This window comes from Dromiciops gliroides, chromosome 4, assembly GCF_019393635.1.
Source record: "Dromiciops gliroides isolate mDroGli1 chromosome 4, mDroGli1.pri, whole genome shotgun sequence".
In the NCBI taxonomy this organism is placed as follows: domain Eukaryota; kingdom Metazoa; phylum Chordata; class Mammalia; order Microbiotheria; family Microbiotheriidae; genus Dromiciops; species Dromiciops gliroides.
In genome coordinates this window covers 27,709,843-27,733,441 of record NC_057864.1, presented here as the reverse complement: position 1 = coordinate 27,733,441, position 23,599 = coordinate 27,709,843, and the positions used below count along the sequence as shown (strand labels likewise).

The window sequence follows — 23,599 nt, the reverse complement described above, 5'->3', positions numbered from 1 at the left end:
TTCCCCAACCACATGCCAATGCGCATGCTCTGTCAGCTCTCTTTTTCCCACCCCCTCCTAAATGTCAATGCGCATGCTGCGCATGCCTCCCAGCTCTTCCCCTCCTCGTCTGACCCTCAACGCGCATGCTCCATCAGATCCTCTTCTCCCCACCCCTCCCCTTCCGATCCCCCGCGCTAGGCCCCTCCTGCTCCTCTCCCGCCGGCGCCAGCGCGCCTCGCTCCTGACCTCCACCCCATCGCCTCACCCGCTCCTCGGCTCCGCCCCCTCCCTAGCCCCGCCCTCGATTATCTCCACTATATTCCTGTCTATAACTGCTTGCAGGTTGTGTTCCGCTTTAATCTGTGAGCTCCTGGAGGCTCGGCCCCGTCTTTGCGTTTAGCACAGGGCCTGGCACACAGTGGGTGATTACTGAATGTTTATCGATTGACTGCCAGGCCCAGTGCTAAGCACCGAGTTACAAAGAAAGACCCAAGAGAGTCCCTGCCTTGGAGGAGCTCACAGCGGGAGCCCACGTGCAAGCAAACCTATACCCAGCAAGCATGATATGGGATCAATAGGCAGTAATTAACCAGGGGAAGGCTGGGGAAAGCTTCCCATAGAAGGGAGATTTCTTACTGGGACTTGAAGGAAGTTAGCGAATCAAGCAATAAGCATTTATTAATCACCTTCCCCGAGCCAGGCCCTGTGCTAAAGGCGCCGGATACAAAAAGAGGCAAAAGTCGGTCCGGCCCTCAAGGAGCTTACGGTCTAACGGGGAGACAATGTGGGATCTACAAGAAGCAAGCTACGTAAAGGATGAATAGGAGAGAATTAACGGGGGGAAGGCCCTGCGATCGAGGGGGACAGCCAGAGAGAACGTCCGGAGATAGACTGGCCTTTCGAGGGTCAGCCGGGGAGGACGCGACGGGGAGTTAAGAGGCAGGGGGGAGCAGAGACACTTCCTAGGACGACGGACAAAGTGCCCGGAGTCGGGAGACGGGAGGTCTTGTAGGAAAAGCCGGGAGGCGGGTGTCCCGGGGTCGGAAAGTACAAGCAGCTGGGGGTGGCGGGATTGGGGGGTGGCGGGGTTAGGTGTAAGATTCCTGGAAGGCTGAAGCTCCTTTAACGCCAAACCGAGGGTGTTACAGTAGGTCTTGGAGGCGATTGAGCCAGGGAGTGACGCGCCAGCCCGGCACTTAGGCCGGGTGAGCGATGAGTGGCCCCCCTCCCCCTCGGACCGACCCTTCTCCCGGGCTCGTGCAGCCGTTAGGACCCCTCCTTCCCTCTCTCGGCCGCCCCCTGCCCGTCCGTGCGCCTGTCCCGTCTGGCCTCCGTCTGGTCGGGCCCTGGAAGCCTCGGGGGAGCGGGGGGATGCCAGGGCCCGCCCTGCGCCTCCTCCTCCTGCTCCTGAGTCTGGCCGCCGGGATGCCGATCTCGAAACCTCGTCCGGTGGAACCTGAACCGGAGCCAGTGGCCGCGGCAGGTGGGACCCCGGGGCTCCCCACGCTCAGACCCTCGTCCCTGCACGGGCTTGGGGCCCCTCAGGTGGCTAAGCCCCTGCCCACCCTGAGCCCCCCGAGGGAGCTGGAGGGGCTTGGGGACCCGAGCATTGAACAAAGGGGGAAACTGAAGCCAGAAGCGGGAGTGGGACTGATGGTCTAAAGCAGAGAAGGGGTACGGGGCTCTGGACACACATCCAAGCCTTAGTATCCGGCCACCCCTGTGATCTTGGGCAAGTAGTCCTGTCATGTCCCCGAGCCTCAGTTTCCTCCCCTGTCAAATGGTGTATCCAATGAACCCTCACGGGTCCTCAGTTTCTCTGTATTTATGGTGTGGCCTCTAAGGTCCTTTTCAGCCAACTCAGGCTTACACACAGGGATTAGAACCCAAGGTTTGTTGCCTCCTGGTTCAGGCTCTTTCTATCCCACTAGTGGAGGATAACAGGTGTAGGAGGAGATGAAGGCAGAGCTGGGGAAGAGCCCTGCCAGTCCGTGGGTCTCTAAAGCTCTGTGCCTCAGCTTCCCTGTCTGAGAAAGTGGGAGAGAGGGTTGTTGGAAGGGTCAATGACAGCAGCTGGGAAGTGGGGCCATCTTTGCCTTGGGAGGAAGAACAAAACAGGGCTTGGGTGATTCTGGATGAGGAAAGGCTTCCATTGGGGTGGGGACTCAGCTATGCCTGCTCAGTTACAGAGCCAGGGTTACGTCCAGGGTCCTTAGGACAGCAGACCCCGATGCCTTTCTGCTCCACCAGAAACATTAAGCTCTGCTCTTCCAGCACAAGGGTACTCAAGCAGGCTCGCTCTCAGAGCAAGGCTTGGCTATCTCCTGGGCATCCCTGAGGGGAAGTGGTGGAATCCTTGAACCCCTTCCAGTATGTTCTCCCCAATATCAGCCCCAATTAGTATCTTTCCTATTTCATTGAGCCCATGATTAGCACCTTGGTATCATTTAGTCAGTTAACATCAATTAGCTTTCACCAAGGTTCATTTACTGTCAATAAGCAAGCGTTTATTAAGCACCTACTATGTGCCAGGCAATGTTTTAAGATAAGGCCAGAGACAGTTCCTGCACTCAAGGAGCTTTCAGACTAATGGGGGTAACACCATGCAAATAACTTTGTCTAGACAGGATGGATAAAGGATAAATTGATGAAATAATCTTAGGATAAACTCAGAGGGAAAGAGAATGGAGAAAGAAGATACAGCAAGAACCAAAGTATCAGCCCTTACCCCAACCAGGGAGTCCAGTTTCTGAGTGGACTCCTAACTGATAGCCACTGATACAATAGCATCCACCCACAAGGGTTATAGCAGTATCAAGAGAGCCAAGGAGATATCTGTAAGAGGTATTGTAATGGTCGGAACAAGATTTGTCAAAGGATTGGCCATGTGGACTGAGCGCCAATGAGGAGTTGAATGTAACACTAGCATTATGAGCCAGGTCACTGAAGGGAAGAGGGAAGGGTTTGTGGGGGTAAGATAATGACAGGGGTCTTGAGCCACTGCTGGGCTGAATCTCAAGGGTCACTACTAGTGGTTGTACTGATGCCTCACCAGCTCTGCTGGCAGATTCTGTTATTCCCAGGCCCTTGGTGGTCTTCCAACCTTTTGAAGTAAGCTTATCAAAATGATATTTAAATGAAGTAATAATAACTAGCATACATAGAGTGCTTTAAAGTTTACAATTATCTCCTTGGATCCTTACAACAACCCTGCTAGGTGGATGCTATTATTACCCCCATTTTACAGATAAGGAAACTGAGGCAGGCAGCAGTTTTTGTTTTTTTTTGTCTTTGCACCCTTAGCACCCAACACCTAGTCCATTTATCAAGTGCTTATTATGTGCCAGTCACGGTGCTGGGCACTGGGGATACTGAAGAAAAGCAAGCACAGCCTTGCCCCCAGGAAGCTTACCTTTTAGCACAGGGATGTATTGGGAGAGATTGAGTAGATGGAAAGGAGCCTTGGAAGAGAGGCCTCCTCCCGCTGAATCTGCAAGGAAACTGGGCAGGGGCTGCTGCTTTTGGTTTGGGCAGTTTCAGGAGAGGTGAGTGGATCTGGAGGGGAATGGACTGACACACACCTTTCCAGTAGCAGTAAGGTGCCAGAGATGGAAATCTGGGAAATGGGCAAGAGGACGGGCCAGGGTGTGGGTGTGGATAAGTGTGGAGTAGCTAGCCTGAGACAGTGAGCCATGAGTGAGGCGCTCATCAGTCTGAGCCTTGGTGGTGCCCAGGCCCCCAGGGCAGGTTTTCCTGTCCTGCAGGCAAGGCAGGTTGGCTGGGAGGTGACAGAGTGAAGGAGCAGCCCTCTTGACCTTTAAGGCTAACCTTATATACCATTTCCTACGTTGTTGTTGCTTAGTCGTTTTTCAGTCATGTCTGACCTTTTGGGGTTTTCTTAGCAGAGATACTGGAGTAATTTGCCATTTCTTTCTCCAGCTCATTTTATAGATGAGGAAACTGAGGTAAACAGAGTGGTGAAATAACTTGTCCAGGGTCACACAGCTAGTAAGTGTCTGAGGCCATATTTGAACTTAGGAAGAGGAGTCTTCCTGACTTCATGCCTGGAATTCTAACCACTGCACCACCTAGCTGCCCCTGCCTTTCCTCATCACCTCAGCTCCTTAAATTATCATATATAAGTTTACCTGTGTACATGTCACATCCTGCCCAATTGAATGTAAAGTCCATGAAGCAAGCACTGGTTTTTTGTTTGGTCTTTATATAAGGATCCCCAAGACATGAGCAAGAATCTCCACTATAGCACACCCACCAAGTGGTCAGTCATCTGGGCTCTGCTCAAAGACTCCTGGGTGGGAAAGTCTACCCACCAGCTCCCAGGGCAGCCCCTTCCACTGTGGTGCAGCTTTCTCTGTTGGAAAGCTTTTCCTGACATCTAGCCTCAGTCTGCCTGTTGTTCCATCTACCCAGAGCAGAAGGCCTACACCTCCTTTGGTCCTTTTCCTTTCCTCAAGATGACGCCAAAAAGATTTCTGGTTTTTAGAATCTGAGTTTTCCTTGTGAGTCCAAGATCCCGCCAAGTGTTTGTATTTCTGACACTTTTCCCGGCACTATGACTTGCTCTGTGTCCTCTCCATCCTTACCTACCTTTGTTCCTATCATCTCTACATGCTCCTTAAGAATTATATTATTAAGATAAAAACAGTTTAATTGAATGTGTAGACAGTTTGTGCCCCCCTCTACCTCCCAACCCCTGTGGTTGGTAGAGATCCCCTCTGTGGTCTCAGATCCTAGCTGTCTTCTGACAGGGGTGCCATCGGGAAGTCATATCAGCTCTTGGGACCAGAACCTATCCCTGGTAACCGACTTGAAGACTGCAGCTAGACTTGCAGATGTGACTTAGAAGCTAGGGAATCACAGAGTGAGGCCACTCAGCCCAGCTCTCTTCTTCTGCCCCATTTTACTGAGGGGGAAAAGACTAGGCCCAAGGCCACTGGGGTCATAGGTCACCCAGCTTGGATTTGAACCCAGGTGCTCTGGCTGCATAGTCAGCCTTCATGCTGCCATTCCTAAACTTCATTTAAAAAAGAAGCCAGTCTGTTCAGGATGTGCTCACCCACAATAGCCAGATCATAGATCTGAAAGGAAGGCACCTTAGGCATCAACTGCAATTCCCTCATTTTATGGATGAGGAACCAGGGTCTGAGAAAGTCATTTCTTTGACTATAATTGTAGGGAAGATTGCAGTACAGTGAGATAAAAGAATTACCTCCATAAAAATAAAGATACTTAACTGTTTGGTTTTTTTAAAGATGGGATTTGAACTCGGGTCTTTCTAACTTCAAGCCCAGCACTATCCACTGTGCCACCTAGCCGCTTCCTACTTCACCCATAGGAGGAGCCTGGCATTTTCCCTGACTGTCGGTTCAGTTTTAGTCCCAAGCCCCAAAGCTAATAGAGCTCTTGGGTCACGTCTAGAGGAAGGGAGGCAGTGGTCCCTCTGAACTCTGCCCTGCTCAGACCACATCGGAAGCACAAAATTCAGGCCCGGGGGCCAAGGTTTACAAAGAACATTGAAAAGATGGAGCACATCTGGGGAAAGCAGCCAGGAGGGTGGGGGCTTTGCGAAATCAAAGCACAAGGGAAGTGTTGGCTGCTATTATTCTTATGACCTCTAAGGGCCCTGCCCACTTGGTGAAGAATGCATTGATTGGGAAGAGGGCTTTCGAGGGCAGGGATCAGTGTGGTGTGTGGGCAGGCTTGTTGGGGAGACACAGAATACAAGATACTGTTCCGCTCTCCTCCCCCTTGCAAATTCCTGTAACTTCTACTAATAACAGCTAGTATTTATAGAGAATTTTACATATATTTATAGAGAGATAGATCTCCATAGCTGTCTGTCTATCTATCTATGTATCTATCATCTATCTATCTTTCTCTTCTTGGATCCTTACAACAATCCTGGGAGGTGGGCACTGCTATCATCCCCATATTATAGATGAGGAAACTGAGACAGAGCTATTGAATGACTTCCCCAGGGTCATATAGCTATTAAGTAATAGGTTCTAAGTTCCTAAAGGGCAAAGAATGTCTTTTGCCTCCTTTTTTATCCCCAGTGCTTAGCACAGTGCCTGACACATAGTAGGTACTTAATAAAAGTTTATTGAGGTATCTGAGGTAGGATTTGACCTTAGGTCTTTCCTGACTCCAAGTCCAGAGGTCTGAGCATTATACCACCCAGCTACCTACTCAGCTACCTCATTTACCAGTTTTTGTGATCTGCTACAAATGCTAAAGTCATCATGCTGCATAGACAACTCACCTTTCAGCTTGGGTTCAAAAAGCACTTCTGCCACTTAACCCCCCAGGCCTCAGTTTTCCTCATCTGCAAAAAGAGTGACTTGGGCCAGATACCTTCTAAGCTCTGATTCTCTGAACGCTTTCCTGGCTTCAAAGCCCCTGACATGCCAGCATTAACACCCCTGTTTTAGAGCTTCCAAATAAAGCACTATGGAAATGTCAGCTCTTATTAATTTCTATAGGACAGTCCCTCAAATTCAGGGCCTCTGATGCCAAGTCCGTAGCTTTTTTCTGCTCTGCCATGTGGCTTTTCACATTAAAATAAAGCATTTTTATTATTGGTTTTACAGGTCGGGTAAAAGAGAATCGAACCAAATCAGTGATGACCAAGACAACTTCTCCTGGACAGCTGCCACTTGAGCCCTCTGAACAGGCAAGCCTTCAGAAAGATCATCTGACTTATAAACGCCTTTGGGAGAAAGAAGAGTTTGTGGTTCTTAAAAACGGAAGGGAATTTGACCTCAAATCCGAAATGAGGGCAAGTACCTACAAGAACAAAAAACTCCTATTTCAAAATGTAGTCTTAAAATTGCCTCTTTTTCAAGGAAAACAAGCAAACAATGGAATCAGAAAAGCAACTCTGCCCCAAAGATGGTTGGGAAGGAAAAAAGTCAGCCCAGCTTTAATAAAAACAAGGGTGTCAGCATTGGTGAGAAAAGCAAAAAGTATAGATAAACACAACATAAATGCTGAGCTGAAAAAGGAATTGGAACATGCTCCAAGGAGGAAAGTAAGGCTGTCAGCAGAAACCCCCCTCCAGTTTGCCACAGCTAACCTCGACTGGTTGGCCAGAAAATGGTGGTGGCTAAAAAGGGGATTTTTAAAAGCACCCCTGGACTCATTAGCATTGACTGTAAGAAACAATCAGGGCATGAGAGGAAACCGAGAGAACAATTCCAAGTCTCGAAAGGATGCCCTCAGCGGCAGAGCAGCGCGGCAGGGTATCAGAACATGGAAACTGTATAATCTGAGGGTAGTCTCTAAGGAGCCTTGCAAATCAGTGAATTCAGAAAGTGTGGAAGGTGAGGAAGGAAAGCCAGAAAAAGACGAAATTGTTCTGAAAGCCCTGAGTGGAAGTTCAGCAGATGGTGGCGGTACTCGGAAGGGACTATCAAGAAAACCACTTTTTGGACATTACTCAAAAATGGGTAGAAAGAGTCTTCCAACCTCACTAATCTCCATGAAAACAAAATCAGTGGTAATCCAAAGGACCCGAGGCTTTGGGAACAGAGTCATTTTATCCATCACAGAATGTGTGTACATTAGTAATGGCGGCTCTAGAGACCCTGGCCAGAGAAAGAACAGTACAGAGTCAAGAGAGAGCATTCAGATTCTTTCAAGAAGTGAAGGCCAAGAAGCTAAATCATCAACTTCAGATAGTATTCAAGAAAAACTAATTTTTTTATTTAAAGCGACATCAAAAGACAGGGGACACAGGGTGAAAATTTGGTCTGCCTATGTAAGGGTGACTTTAAAACTTCACAAAAGAAAGGCAAATACATTTCAAAGGAAAATTGACAGACTGGTGGACCAAGATGGAAGTCAGACAGACCCAAGAGCTCCCAAGAGAAAACCAGAAGTGGGCCCAAGAGCCCCTGAACTGGAAGATGAGGGGAAGGCATCCCAGGGGATAAGGTTGGAGGAAGGTGGGGGGAAAAACTCATGGAACAAGGCACAGCCTCCATCCTCTGGCCTGCTCCACAGTCAGCTTTATACTTTTATTATCAGACCACACTTTAGTAATACAGTTGTGGCACAAGGGAAATTGACTACATTTCTTGAGACATCCATGTCACGGTTGCTTGGGAAGAACCAAGTAGCGCTTTCCAAGTTGACTGGAGTGTTAGCAGCCTTTAAAGCCATCATCTCACCTAAGTCTTCTTCCTTTCGACTGGAATCACAACAGGCCAACTCTATTAGAAATTTGGGGGAAATGAGGAGGCTTATACTTGATTTGTGGAAAAGAGAACAGACCTTCCCCAGTGTCCTCCCAGGTGATTTAAAGTTGAGAAGCACAAAACCTGTTGAACATGAAGACCCTAAGGTGAGGGTGACCAGCCAGTCCCAGAAGCTCCTGCATGACAGGGAGCATTTACCATCAGACTTGTTGTATTTCCCTGGGTTTGCTCCTTCGAGTGAGCTAAGTAAGAGACAGAAACGTGATGCTGACGGATTTGGTGAGCTGACCCAAGTGCCTCTAGGTGAGCCCCTAAGCCTGTGTAGAGTTTGTTGGTTTGAACGTACAGTATAAGCTGGCATGACGTCAGGAAGCGTCCGAGCAGAAGTTATAGGATATTCAGGCTGTGTGTGAGTTTAGCCTGTGTTGATTAACGGTCTATCCAGCCAGCGCTTTCTCCCACAGTAGTAGCTCCTGCATACAGAGACTGTGCCAAGTCATGACACACATAAAGCACAGGTAAGATACGTCCTTGTTTCCATGGAAGTTACAGCCAGGTAGGAGTCTAGGATTAAAAAAACAAATACTCAATAATACATGGTGAGTACATTGGGGGGGGGGAGGTACAAAAAAGTACCTTTTGAGATCCTGGGGTGAAAGTTTAGGGGGAAGGGGGGAGAATCATGGAGAATGTGTCAATTGAGTTTGGCATTAAAGCATCCATGGGAACTCAACAGTCAGGCAAGGGGGACATTCTTGGCAGAGAGAATAGCCTGAACAAAGCCTTGGAAGTAGGCCAATATAGGGCAAATAGAGGGGCAAGGCATAATCCAGTTTGGTTGGAGCTTAGAGGAGGTAGAGGAGTGAATAGCAGAGCCACAGATGGAAGGACTGAAGCATAAAGGAGAGCAGGTTGGGGGGAGGGGCGACTCGGTTTGGGTCACATGGAGTTTGAGGGGCTGTGGGACATCCAAGCTGAGATATTCTGTAGGCAGCTAGAGATTTGGCTCTGGCACTTGGAAGAGAGCTCAGGCCTGGAGGTCATCAGTCTGGGGTCATTCATACAGCAGGTTCAGCCTCCCTTTCTAACCTGATTTTATATTGCTTTCAACCCAGACAAGGTCCAGCCAAACTATCCCATTCTATATTCTGACTGTACAGGCCGCCCGCCATGCTTGGCATGTGCTCCCTTCCCAGTGGCCTCATAAAAATCTTGTCTTCCTGCATGACCAAGGTCAGGTCAGGGGACCCCCTGCAGCATAAAGTCTTCTGATTCTCCCAGCTCAAAGGGGTTGTTTTCCTCCTTTGCTGCTTTGCTTCCCTCCTTTTCTCCTGTGCCCAATGGATTAAGCTCTTACCTAGGTTCTAGGCACTCCACTAAGTTCCCTGGATACAAAAACAAGCAGGTAGGACAGTCCCTGCCCCCCAGGTGCTACTGTTCTAATGGGGAAAGACCAGACCTAGAGGGGAGCTAGAGGAGGAGAAAGAACAGCAGGAGGAGAGAAGGGCAGAAGCACCCAGCCCAACTTGCCAGGGGAGGTTAGGAAGGGCAAGAAGTAGGTAGTGGGCTCACCAAGCAGAGCCCAAGGCATCTCTGCCGTAGGAAGAGCCTAGGAAGCTTGACTCAGTTGACCAGGAAGAATGTGGTCAGTGGGCAAGGGGTCTGGTTTTGTATCATACTTATTTGTTGTCACTTTTATACCTCCCATTTAGAAAATAAGCCCCTTGTGGGCAGGGGTTTTCAGTCTTCGTGGCCTCAGCTTCTAGCCCTGGACACCTCACCTGGTAGGCACGTGTTTGAATGGTTGGCTGCTGAAGCCCTGGTGGTAAATGGGCTTCCATCCCAAGATTCTGCCCCTTGTAGGACCCTCTTGGCAGTCAGGAAGGGTAAAGGGAAGTGTAAATTATAGGTGAAGGGCACAGAGGAGAACCATTAATGCCCCAGGAGGGGAGGGGGAACAAGCAGAACACTAAGGTTGTAAGCAAAAGAGAGTGGGAGAATGAGTGATGGAAATGATGTCAGGAAGAGGGAGAGGAAGGAGGAGCTTACTTCTGAACAGTTTTTGAGATGGTAGATGAGATGGTAGATGGGGTGTGGGCTGACAAAACTGCTGGGGGTAAAGGGAAGGAGATTCTATGGGAGGAGCTCAATGGGGAGAGACAGAGGGCCCTGGGAACTGAATGTGGTTGAGAGTAGAGAGAGCAGGGGGCCAGGCCTGGAACTCTCCCCTGGGGTTGAGCTAAGAGCCCTGGAGTAGAATGGGTGACCTGGGAGATTTGGGTAGGATTCTCCTCCTCACTTGTAGCTTCCAGCAGAGGCCCAGTGAGCTCAGGCAGGACATGCTGCCTGGGAGTTTCCTGCCCAAGCATGGGTTGGACTCAGTAGCCTCCAATAACTTTTTCCAAGTCTTTGGCCCACCTGAAGGAGTGGCTCTGTGGGATAAGCAGAGGGGGATTCCTCTGGCCTGTCTGCGCGAGGCCTTTCCCAGCATCCCCAGCAGCAATGCGGTTACTTTCCATCTGTTCTCCATAGATCGTGGATGTGTTTATTTACATGTTGCCTCCCCTGAGAGAATGTAAGAGGGTCTCTGTTTGTATGCTCAGTGTTTCCCATAGTGCTGGGCACATAGTTTGTGCTTAGCACTTGTTGACTGTCAGTGCATGAAACCATACCGGAAGGTGCCAGAGGAAGATGTTCCTGGCAGCGGCTAGTTGGCCTGATTCTTTCTGTGTGTGTTGTGGGGTGGGCACTGCCAGAGGCTCTGAATGATGCCCACCTCATCCATAAGATACTGTTCCCCAGGGGAAAGCCCCACAGCCTCCATCCAGAGAGGAGTGCAGCACAACAGGCAGCCAGGTGGTGGAGTGGATGGAGAACTGGGCCTAGAGTCAGGAAGATAAGTTCACATCTGGCCTCAGACATTTTCTAGCTGTGGGAACCTGGACAAATCATTTAACCTATGTCTGCCTCAACTGTAAAATGGGTGTGTTGGGGGCAGCTAGGTGGAGCAGTGGATAGAGCACCGGCCCTGGAGTCAGGAGTACCTGAGTTCAAATCCGGCCTCAGACACTTAACACTTACTAGCTGTGTGACCAAGTCACTTAACCCCAATTGCCTCACTAAAAAAAAAAAAAAGAAAGAAAAGAAAATGGGTGTGTTGGGAGGATCAAATGAGATAATAGTTGTAAAACTGCCTGGCACACAGTGCCAGGCACATAGTAGGCATTAATGAATGCTTGTTCCCTTCCTTCCTCTGGAGGGTTGGAGGGAAAAGCCCTTGGCACAGTTGTCACTGTTTCTCAGATGTCTGGAGCTCACAAGAGCTGCTGCCCATAGTCTCCCCTCTAGGAAGACAGAAATCTGGCAAATGGGGGAGACCTCCTAGAACAGATCTAGAAACAAAGGGGGTACAGGAGTTCTTGGTTTAGAGTTCACAGACTTGGGGAGAGCCAAGATCACTTCCCCATACTCAATAGCTCCATGTCACCTCTCTGAGCTTCAGAAAGGACTTTGTGAGCTGCATAGCATTGAGGTCTACCACTCAACTGGGCTGTGCCTGGCCATGCAGGCTCACACTGGGCTCGGGGCCAGAGGATGCCTGACCCCTCCTTAGGGGGTTGGGCTCCCCATTCTCACTCATTATCTTATCAAGACATTAGCAGGGCTACTGGGGACAGAGTTATTTTTGGTTCTAGTCTAAGATTCCCACACAGGAGGGAAGTAAAAAAGTACCCAGAGCAGAACCATGAATTAGGTATAGTTCAGGCTCTTTATGCCCACCCAGAAATCCATAATGGGAAGTCACAGAATTTGTTAACAGCATGACTGGAAAAGACTCAGCAACTTATTACTACCTGGATAGTTGCCAGGGAGGTTAACATTCAGGCCTCTCTGGCACATCACACGGCATCTGCAGGACAGCAAATTTACTATCATTGGCATTGCCTGATCAAACAGCCAGGCTTGAGTAGTGCAGCCCCGCTGCCAGTCATGGCCACTCTGGGGATACTGCAGCCGTGGACACTGGGAGGTCTTTCAGCACTCACAGGTCGCTTGCCTGGACACAGCCATCTCAGAGCTGCTGCTGGGTCCCCTCTGCGGGGAATCAAACACAAAATAGAGAAGCAAAAGCAGCCCAGAGCCCAATTTCCCTCTCTGTGGGCCCCCATGGCCATGCACCCTCCTCCATCTCTTGCTGGAGCCCCCTCTTGTTCCTTGCTCCTTCCAGCTCTAATGTTCTGCAAAAGGAATGAATCCTTAAAACCAGGTTGTGCCTTCTGACATCCTTTAAGCTTAAACCTGGGGGACAGCTAGGTGGCACAGTGGATAAAGCACTGGTCTTCTATTCAGGAGGACCTGAGTTCAAATGTGACCTCAGACACTTGACACTTACTAGCTGTGTGACTTTGGGCAAGTCACTTAACCCTCATTGCCCTGCCCAAAAGAAAAAAAAAAGCTTAAATCTGTCAGAATTAGTGGATCTTATATCAGAGAATTCAAACAGTTAATGCCTGATGATGGTGGTAATAACAGTAACGGCTGACATTTACAAAGCACTTTAAGTTTTGAAAAGCTTTATACGTATTATTTTATTCTCATCTAGTCCACTCAATTTTAAAATAATTCCTAAGTTAATTCACACTTTTAGAAATTCAATAATATTTAGAAAGATTTTTTTCTTTGTCTAATCTAGGGTTTCTCTAGATGCCTCAAGAAAAAAAACAAAACAATAGTTTAAGATAGATGCAGCCTAGTGTACTGGAAAGAGAACTGGGATTAGCGTTCAGAGAGAAGTGTCCACATAAAGGATACTTGCTTGCTGTGTGAGCACAGGCAAGTTACCTAACATCTCTGATTTTCGTTTCCCCGTTTGCAAAATGGGAAATAAAACTATGTCTGTCATAATTACTGGGTTGTTGTGAGAGCATGCAAAAAAGGATCTCAATGCTAGTTCTTTTTAGTTTTTCAAATTTAGCCTTGACTGATTTCCATTCATCATAATTAACAAGAAACAATTTTTAGGAGCCCAAGAGCAAATGAAAGTAGATTGCCCTGAGTGTAAAAGTGTCTCATAGGGTCACTACAAAATAATAATAGAAGCTGGACTGTCTGTTTGCTTAGGAGTGCAGGGCGCCAGGAAAAGAAAACTCTAAGGCAGATCCTGGAAAGGGGAGAAAATTCAGTTGCCTGACTCATCAGCTGCTTGGCAGAGGCCTACCCTGGTGGTAGCTTGACCTTTCCTGAGTCCTCACCACTGAGTAACTCAGGAAATAGAGGAGAGGAAATCATTCCAAATCTGCTTATCCTGTTGCATTTTATTTGTTTACTCATTTTAATTTATCTTACTTATACTGATGTGTTTTTACATCACATTTGTTTCAGAATATATACCTCCCCAAACCTCCACTGGGAGACATTCCTTAGAACAAAGTTCTTTTTAAAAAAAGAAAGAGAATAACAACAAGCATTTATTGTAAGCACATATTATGTGTCAGGCACTATGCTAGGTGTTGGGATACAGAGAGAATAATTAAAGGGCCCTTGCCCTCAAGGAGCTTACATTCTAATTGAGGAAGCAACATGTACATATATACATATATTTAGAATATCTACAAAATGAATACAAGATAATTTTCAGGAGGGAGGATACCAGCACCTGATGGGGTTGGGGTGGGGGTGGTCAAGAAGAAATCAGTTCAATAAAACTAACCAACACTTCCTGTCTGGAGGATTATATAATATGCCATACCTGTATTTACCCACTTCTGCAATGAAAGCAGAGACCTTGCAATAATTTTAAGTGCTAATAGAAGGTAGGGTGTGAATGCCAACTTAGGGCATTAAGTACTTGCATGGTACAGTGGAAAGAGTTCTAGATTTTGGAGGCAGAGAGCCTGGGGTCAAAACCAACAATTATTATTATTATTTATTTGACGTTGGAAAAGTAATTTTCCTTCTTTGGATCCCTGTTTTCTTCCTTTGTAAAATGAGAAAGATTGGAGGGGGTATTGAAAGGAGAAGGAGGGCTAGAGGTAAGGTTGAGAAAGAAAGAAGAGGAAGAAAAGAAAGGAAGGAAAGAGTTATGTAAAGAGGAACTTTCTCCATCTTCAAATGTATAGAACCACAGGGAAGGCTAAGGGAGCCTGCTTTTGTAAATGTGTGATGATGTGTAATGGAGGGCCCTGCTATCCATTTTAGAGCATGTGCTATTATTTCATAACTCTTTCTTGACTGCTTACCACATGGTGAAGGAAAGAACTTTTGATTGGCTGCTGAGCCAGAACTAGATGTGCCTTCAAAAGGCACTAACCAGCAGAAATGAACTGTCCCTCTCGCTTACCGGGCTGTGTTTGAGTGAGGAGGCAAAGGCTGCTGTAAGCCTCTGGTTGGTAGAGCCAGCGCCAAAGGCCTCCTCTTTTCACTTGAATTGATATGTTGCCCATGGACACATAGCCCTGCTATTTCTTCTGCCCTTGTTGTGTCCGTTCTTTCCTACCTTGGGTGGCATATGAGGAAGGGAATGGACTAGGCTGATACCTTTTGAGCTTTGAAAGCGGCACTAGAAATGTCATCATGGAAGTCCATGCCAGGGATTTTGGACAGCCAGTAGAGAAAAGAAAGAAAAGAGGATCATTGAAGGGTTTTTGGGTTTTGTTTTGAATGCACACTGCAGAACAGAAGGAAAGCCAGAAGGAATCACAGACAAGCTGGACAGATTTAAAAGTGACGTGTTAACTTCATTATTTATGAGAAGAGTGACCTATATGCAATGGAGAGCCCCAGTTTTGTGTACGGTGCCTTTTCTGTTGTGGATATGGAAGTGTCCAATTCCCCTTCTCTCTGATGGCTCCTCGTGTAATTGAAGAAAGCTCTCACATCCTCCTCAAGCTTTCAGTTCTGCAAGCTGCACACTCCAGTTCCTTTAGCCTCTTCTTGTGGAGCAGGGACTCAGGGCCCTCAGAACAGGACATAGAACTCAGGCTGAGGTCTGATGAGTGTAGAACACAAGAGAGCTCTCGTATCTATATTCCTAGAAGCTCTGCCTCTCTCAGGGAAAGGGGAGGGAATAAGCATCTAGGTAGTACCTACTGTGTGCTGGGCCCTGTGCCAAATTTCTTTAAAACATTGCCTCAACTTGGGTGCTCTTAGCCCAGTTTTGTATCTTTCAGTGCAGCCCAAGGTCCAGTGGCTCTTTTGGTTGCCATAACTCCATGACTCATACGGGGCTTGTGGTACATTAAAACCTCCAGCTCCTTTTCACGTTTCACAATCTGACTGTAGTGTATATCTACTAATGTTACCTTACTTCCCCTTTGCAAATTCTGCATTGTAGCCAAACTGGCCTACTTATTGCTCCGTGTATGTGACATTGCCTTTGCCTAGGCTGTCGCTGCCACCTGGGTTGCAGTCCCTCCTCATCTGTCTTAGAGAATCCCTAGCTTCCTTCAGAACTCAGCTCAAGGGCCCCTTCTCAAGAGACACACACACACACACACACACACACACACAGCCTGATCCTTGCTAGTGCTACTGCTTTCCCCCAAATAAAAGAAGTCATTTCTTTATAAAATGCATCATTATATTGACTTTTTATTAAGAGAAGGTAGTAAGTACATAGAAAGCTGGCCTTGGGGACAGGAGATCAGGGACCCGATCCCAAGTCCTACCTGGGAACTATACTACCTCTGTGACCCAGGACAATTAATTTGACCTGTCATTTCCCCAAGTAATATTTTATGACAATAAATTGCTGGTCAGTTTCCTACACTAGAATATAAACTCCTAGAGGGCAGGCACTGGGTTTTTTTTTTTACTTCCATATTCCTTTTTTCTGAATATTAATATTTTATTTTGTCCAAATACATATAAAAGCAATTTTTAACCTTTGTTTTTTACAATTTTGAGTTCCAAATTCTCTCCCACACTCCCTCCCCTATCATTGAAAAAACAAGCAATTTGATAAAAGGTATAAATATGCAAGTCATACAAAACATTTCCATATTAGTCATGTTATGAAAGAAAAACCAAGAAAAATAAAGTTTTTTTAAAAAGTAAGCTTCAGGGGGCAGCTAAGTGGTGCAGTGGATAAAGTACTAGCCCTAGATTCAGGAGGACCTGAGTTCAAATTCAGCCTCAGACACTTGACGCTTGCTAGCTGTGTGACCCTCGGCAAGTCACTTAACCCTCATTACCCCACCCCACCCCAAAAAAGTAAACTTCAATTTGCATTCAGTTTCCATCAGTTCTTTTTCTGGAGAGGGATAGTATTTTTCATCACAGGTCCTTCAGAATCATTTTGGATCTTTGTATTGCTGAGAATAGCTAAGTTATTCACAGTTGGTCATAGTACAATATTGCTGTTACTGTGTGCAGTGTTTTCTTGGTTCCACTCACTTCACTTTGCATTAGTTCATGTAAGTCTTTCCAAGTTTTTCTGAAATCCACCTGCTCATAATTTCTTATAACACAATAGTATTCCATTACATTCATATACCACGACTTGTTCAGCCATTCCCCAATTGATGGGCATCCCTTCAATTTCCAATCCTTTGCCACCACAAAAAGAGCTGCTATAAATATTTTTGTACAAGTGGGTCCTTTTCCCTTTTTAAAAAAAATCTCTTTGGGATACTGATAGTGGTGGTATTGCTGGATCCAAGGGTATGCACAGTGCTATAGTCCTTTGGGCATAGTTCCAAATTGTTCTCCAGAATGGTTGCATCAGTTCCAACTCTATCAACAGTGCATTAACGGAAGGACTGTTTCCTTAAACAATCAACAAATGGATTTCTCCTTTCTCACCAACTGACTGGGTCTTCCTATATTAATCAGCCAATGAACATTTATTAAATGCCTGCTGTATGTCAGGCTGTGCTAAGCACTGCAGATACAAAGAAAAATAAAATACTGTGCTTGATGTCAAGAAGCTCAGCATCTAAAGGGAGAGACAACATGCAAATAACTATGTACAAATAAGCTACATACAAGAAAAACAGGAAAGACTCCACAGACGGAAGATACTAGAATTAAGAGGGAGCAGGAAAGGCTTCCTGTGGAAGGGGAGATTATAACTGGTATTTGAAAGAAGCCAGGAAAGCCAGACATGAGGAGGAAGAGCATTCCAGGCATGGGGACAATCAGTGAAAATCCAGGGAATGTCTTTGTTCTATGACTAGCAAGGAGGCCAGAGTCGCTGTATCAAAGAACATGTGTGACAGGGTGTAAGCTGTAAGAAAGTTGGGAGAAGCCAGGTCACTGTGGACTTTGAAGGCTAAAAAGAGGTTTTCTGTTTTATCCTGGAGGTGGCAGGAAGCCACTTATTTTGAAGGGAAGGAGGAGGGGAAGGTGACATGGTCAAACCTGTGCTTGGGGAAAGATGTGAGGTAGGCAGACCCACCTGTAGGCTGTGACAATCATCAGTGCCGAGGTGATGAGGGCCTGCACCAGCATGATGGCAGTGTCAGAGGAGAGAAAGGGGCATGTGTGAGGTAAGCCCAGGCCACCGATCGGATATGAGGGAGAGAAAGTGAGTGGTCAAACCTTGGGGCTTGGGAGGAGATGGTATTCTTGACAGTAACAGGGGAAGGGTTTGGGAGGTAAGCCACTGAGTTCAGTTTTGGAAATGTTGAGTTTAAGAAGTCTACAAGGGGCAGCTGGGTGGCACAGTGGATAGAGCACTGGCCCTGGAGTCAGGAATACCTGAGTGCAAATCCAGCCTCAGACACTTAACACTTACTAGCTGTGTGACCCTAGGCAAGTCACTTAACCCCAATTGCCTCACCAAAAAACAAAACCAAAGAAGTCTACAGAACATCCGGTTCAAGATGTCTGATTGGCAGTTGGAAATGCGAGGTTAGGGCAGATTTGAAAATCATCAGCAGAGATGGCAGTTGAATCCGTGGAAGCTGCTGAAATCACCAAATGAGAGGGAGAAGAGAAGGAAGGCCCACAGGACCCTGTGGATCACCCATGGTTAGGAGGAATGATGTGAATAAAGATCCAGAGGAGTAATCAGATAGGTGACAGGAGAACCAAGAGAGAAAAGTATCATGAAAACCCAGAGAGTTATCAAGGAGAAGAGGATGATCACTAGTGAAAGAGGCTGCAGACAGGAATGAGAAAGGCTTAGATTTGGCATTGAAAAAGATCACTGGTAACGAGAAAACAGTCTGGGCTGAATGATGAGATCAGCTTTCTCAAGGGGTTTGGCCACGAAAGGCAGGAGAGATATAGGATGAGAGCAGGGATGGATGATCAAGTGAGAGGTTTTGGAGGGAAGAAGAAACGACAACTTTTGTAAGCATCTGAGAATCCTGGTAGAAAGAATCTCCTTTCAAAGAACAACCTGAATGTGGCAGTCACTCCCCAGACCAAACTGTTTATTTTTTTTTCTGTTTGAACGAAGTCCTCGCCTTCCTGAGAAGGAAATTTGTGCTGAATTGCACAGGAAGTGGAGGCTCTGCCATCATCAACATCAGCCACAGCTGCCAGTGTTGGGAGCAGAAGCTTTATTTCAGTTATGATTGATCATCCATTAATAAGAGGATTAATGGTTTCTAATCATTCCTCCCTATGTTAAAGGACTGCCTTTCCCTGAAAATTAGGAGGCACTGCTTGGAGCAGGAAGTAACTGCTCACTCTGCTCAAAACTCAACTATGTCGTTCTATCCAGAATGTGACTAAACCAATTTATTCTTTTTAAAATCTAAGACCAAAAAAAAGAACGTAAAAATAATTTAATTGTCTTTAATCTTTGAAGGATCTATTTGGAATATATTGATATCTTTTTATACCAACGAAGAGTGACGAACCCCAGAGCAGATGGTTTGAGAGGGATCAAAGTCCTGCTTTTGAAATTCCCCAGACAGCCAGCTTTGCTGAAATGTCATGCCTGTGACCACAGAGTAGAGGGGAGAAACCTCTGGTGAGGACCAGCATACATGATCAACATCAGGTGGAGAATAAATAGTTGAGACTTATTTTCATAATTCTATATAGAAGATAATGAGCATTTTAATGCTACCCCTGTGACCTCTCCTTCTCTGTCCTCTTTGCTGGATCCTCCCCCAGATCACACTCTTTAACCATGGGTTTACCTTGGGGCGCTATCTTAGGCCCTCTTTTCTTCTCCCTATGTACTATTTCATTTGGTGATCAGTGCCCATGTATTTTATTATCATCTCTATGCTAATGATTCTCAAATCTATTTAGTCTGCCCCAATCTCACATCTCCAACTGCCTTTCAGATATCTCACATTGGGTGTCCAGTACGATAGAGAGCCAAGCCTTCTGTTACAGTTCACTGACTTAGTTTAGGATTCAGACAAGGTGACACACTCCCAAGATTCTCTCTGGCTTGGATGCAAAGTAATTTGGGCTAGAATAAAAGATAGACTAAAGAGGTAAGATGAGTGTTCTCCACCTACTTAGCCTAAATTCCTATTGTCTTTATGCATCTTTCGATAGCAGAGCTCCAGGGTCCATCTGCTTAGGTGTATCAACAAAATTATCTTTTTTATCTTGAGTGATTGCCTGCCTCTTTTATTTGGTTATGAATTCTTCCTCTAGTAATTGTAAGGATGTTTGTTGTAGTTCAGTTGTTTCAGTCTCCTTGTGACCCCATTTGGGGTTTTCTTGGGTTACACAGCTAATTTTCTTGCATCATAACTAGTAAGTGTATAAATGCCAGGCCCCAAATTGTAAAGATACCTCCCTTCATTTTCCTCCAGCCCAGTGAGCTCCTAGTTGCCAAATCTAATAATCTCTTCTCATCTTTTGGTCCTCCTTGATCTCTCTATAGCATTTGACACTGTTTACTTTTCTCTTAGTTGAGGCAGTGTCTGCTCTCTCTCTCTCTCTCTCTCTCTCTCTCTCTCTCTCTCTCTCACACACACACACACACACACACACACACACACACAATTACTCCTTGTCAAGGAGAAGCTTTAATCACTTTTCTTTGGTGAATGGAAGCCAAGATGGTGGCTAACTATGGTGGGAACTATGAAACCAGCAAGGCCATTGGAGCAACTTGCTTTATGAGAGGTAAGCCATGGAGAAAACCAGCAGAGATACTGGAAGCAGTGAAGAGCAGATCTGGTGAGAGTAGGGTGAGGACACTACCTGAAATCGTCAGGAGCCCTCTTGGATCAGATCATGTGAACCCTAAGTCAGATAAGCAAGCCTGATGAGAAGACCATGTGTGAGAAATGTGTAGTGTGATGATCCCTCTGCACTCAGTCTCCCACTGATGGCATATGTTTGTGGGAGAGTGTTCCATTGCAAATCTGATTACTGTACTATCTCATTAAAGGCCTTTGCTTTGAACTAATTGTGTCTCATGACTGAGGAGAGAAAAGGTAAACACTTGGGAAAACCCTGCTCTCACCCACTTAAAGCATTTCTCTTTTTACAAAATACATCACCCAGAGTATCAGCTGTCCTGCCCAGCTTAGAGTCATCTGAATGACAGGATGCTTAGATCAATTGACAGCTTCATCCACAGTATAGCGTGTGCCCCTCTTCCTGAAGCCATTCCAGCCTTGGCCATTTCCTCCTTTTGTCACTGTTGCCTCTTTGCTGGACATGACACAAAACCTTAGAGTTGCTTTAACTTATCATCTAAACGCCACAACAACAGCAACGGCTAACATTTTTGTAATACTTTTATGGTTTGTAAAGCACTTTCCAAATATTACCATACAACAACCCTGGAACGGAAGTACCATTATTAGTCAGTCATTCAGTAAATATTTATTAAGAGTTTATGTGTTGGGCAGCTAGGTGGCGCAGTGGATAGAGCACCGGCCCTGGAGTCAGGAGTACCTGAGTTCAAATCCAGCCTCAAACACTTAACACTTACTAGCTGTGTGACCCTGGGCAAGTCACTTAACCCCAATTGCCTAACTAAGAAAAAAAAAGAGTTTATGTGTTAGGCACTGTGCTAAGTGTTGGGGATACAAAGAAAGGCAAAATACAGTCCCTGTTCTCAAGGAGCTTAGCGTCTATGTGGGGAGACAACATGTAGACAACTATGTGCCAATGATATATACTGAAAAAAATGGGTGAATCCCAAAGGGAAGGCCCTATAATTGAGGGAACAACTACCTGTAGAAAGTGGGATTTTATTTGGGATTTGAAGGAGATCAGGGAATCCAGGAGGCAGCCATGAAGACAGAGAGAGTGCCAGGCATGGGAGACAGCCAGTGCAAATGCCCAGAGTTAGACAATGGAGTGTCTTGGGCAAGAAACAGCAAGTTACTGCATTGTGTTATAGGATCATGGAAAGGAGTAAGGTGCAAAGAAGGCTGGGAGAGTGCAAAGGATCTGGTTACATGAACAAAAGCTTTTGTATTTGATCGTGGAGGCAATAGGGAGTCACTGGAGTTTATTTACTGAGTAGGGGTGTGAGCTGGGGCAGGGTGACAGATCTGTGCTTTGGGAATATCACTTTGGTAGCCGAGTGGAGACATACTGGAGTTAGGATTAGGCTTTATAGATGAGGAAACTGAGGCAACAGAGGTTAAGTGACCTAACCCAGGATGAAACAGCTAGTAAATGTCTGGGGCTGTTTGAATTCAAGCCTTAATCTCTCCCTTTAATCAGCAGCAATGATTAAAGTAAAACCACCTGTGGCTCTTAAACTCATTTTCTTTCCAAGACTTTATAATTCCTAGAAATCCTTGTTATATTCCATTTGTTTACCAGGGCCTCAGTGAGATGACAGTGTATTTCCAAGAAGATTTGTCATTAGCGAACGATATTGGGGGTATAATGTGTTACTCAGGGGCAAAAGGTATCTACTAAGCAATAGAACAGTGTCGTGGGCCATATGCAGGAGTGCTCTGGCAAGTGATTAACAACTAGCTGGCTGCCTGGCTGACTGGCTCTCCAAATGTACACAAGACACACTTTTAAGTGTAATCTGCATTGTTAACATTTTCTCCATCACTTAAGTCTAGGCAATCAACAAAACAATATGTCAAGCCCTGATTTGTAGCATTTGCCTGTTTCCAAGGTACAAATGCCCATGATGAAAAAAATTAATTAAAAATTAAAATTAATTTTAAAAATTAATAACTGGGGCACAGCTAGGTGGCACAGTGGATAAAGCATCAACCCTGGATTCAGGAGGACCTGAGTTCAAATCCAGCCTCAGTCACTTGACATTTACTAGCTGTGTGACCTTGGGCAAGTCACTTAACCCTCATTGCCCCCCCCAAAAAAAAATTAACAACTGGCTCCAGCACACCCCTGTTTTAAATTTGTAGTTGTTAGGCATCCCAGGAGACACTGGAAGTGATGCAGCCATGGCTGCATCAGGCTTTATAGGAAGACAGGCTTTGACTTTATAATTAACCTGCAAGGAAATGTAGTTCATAATTTGCCTACCAACGAGTGGTACACTTGATCTATAACCCCATAGACGCATCAAAGTCTCTAACACAAGCACGAAATCTCTCCCCATTACTCCTGCCCCCACCTAGTAGATTCCAACTGACAAGCGTGAAATCCTCCCTGACCCAGGCTCTGAAGTGTAGGCATTACTAAACACCATGCAACAAGGTAAAAGTAGATAGATCACATCCAAGCCGCACTGGAAAATTCCCCTGGCTCAATCTTGCCCAACCACACTGCTTCCTCATGCCTCAGGAAGAGAAGTTTGGGGGGGAGAGGGCAGAGAGGCATGTGCTCAGGTATAGTCTGGGACCCCAGACTCTGGCTGCTCCTGGGAGGGAGATCTGTCATACCACCCTGGCTCACTCCTCCATCCATGATCCAGTCTGTAACTCACCATCCCAGCAATTCCTTTTCCATCACGGTCATCAGTGTCCACCTCAACTTCAGCCTTGGGGCTCAGCTCTCCCACTCGTCCCCAGTCATGGCATGGGCCACGTCACCAAGACCCTGGCATTCCACTTTCCCAAAACCAGTGGTGCTTGAACACATGCCGGGCATCTCCCTGGCACTAGAAACCCCTGAACCTGATGCCCAGAATCTCTGGCTTCTTGGCATGGATCCTCAGGCCCTCCTGTGCTATCTGTCCCTCTGCTTCTGGCACCCAAATCCAGAGGTTGACCAGGGAAGAAGGAGAGGAAAATAAGGAACCTCACATAAAGTTTCCTCCACTCTCCACTGGCAGCACACCTCCCTCTTTACCCATCAGGATGTCCAGGGACCCATCTAAGCCCCATAAGAGTGAAATGCCATTTTAGACTAGAAGGAGAATCGTGACACAGCAGATAATTTGCTTTGTGTCCAGTGGGGGGGGGGATGCATGGAAGATGCATGGGGGGAACTGCCTGCAAACACACCCAGGTCTCCCCCATCCTCACTCTCATCTGATTTGTCCTTTCTTGCTATCATCCCAAATCTCTCTTCCCTCTTGTAGATAAACT

The 23,599-nt window shown here is 46.4% G+C and overlaps 2 protein-coding genes across 6 annotated transcripts in view; both read left to right on the top strand.

Annotated features, from left to right (window-relative positions):
• The first annotated feature begins 1,194 nt into the window (after positions 1–1,194).
• LOC122754547 lies at positions 1,195–7,373 on the top strand. The gene is made up of 3 exons (XM_044003074.1): positions 1,195–1,465; positions 6,594–7,276; positions 7,368–7,373. Exons 1-3 carry the CDS (start codon positions 1,195–1,197, stop codon positions 7,371–7,373), a joined length of 960 nt encoding a protein of 319 aa, XP_043859009.1.
• A 40-nt stretch (positions 7,374–7,413) lies between these two features.
• The window catches only part of C4H1orf185 (chromosome 4 C1orf185 homolog), a 28,940-nt gene continuing 12,754 nt past the window's right edge, over positions 7,414–23,599 (top strand). For 4 of the 5 annotated variants that reach the window (XR_006352772.1, XM_043963570.1, XM_043963567.1 and 1 more), the window contains exon 1: positions 7,414–8,504. Coding sequence is in view for 3 of the 5 variants with exons in the window: in XM_043963567.1 (XP_043819502.1) it covers positions 7,448–8,504 (1,057 nt within the window). In the remaining 2 variants the exon portion in view is untranslated. Of the gene's footprint in view, positions 8,505–18,960; positions 19,049–23,599 lie in introns of those variants that run through there. The other variant, XM_043963568.1, reaches the window with a different exon arrangement.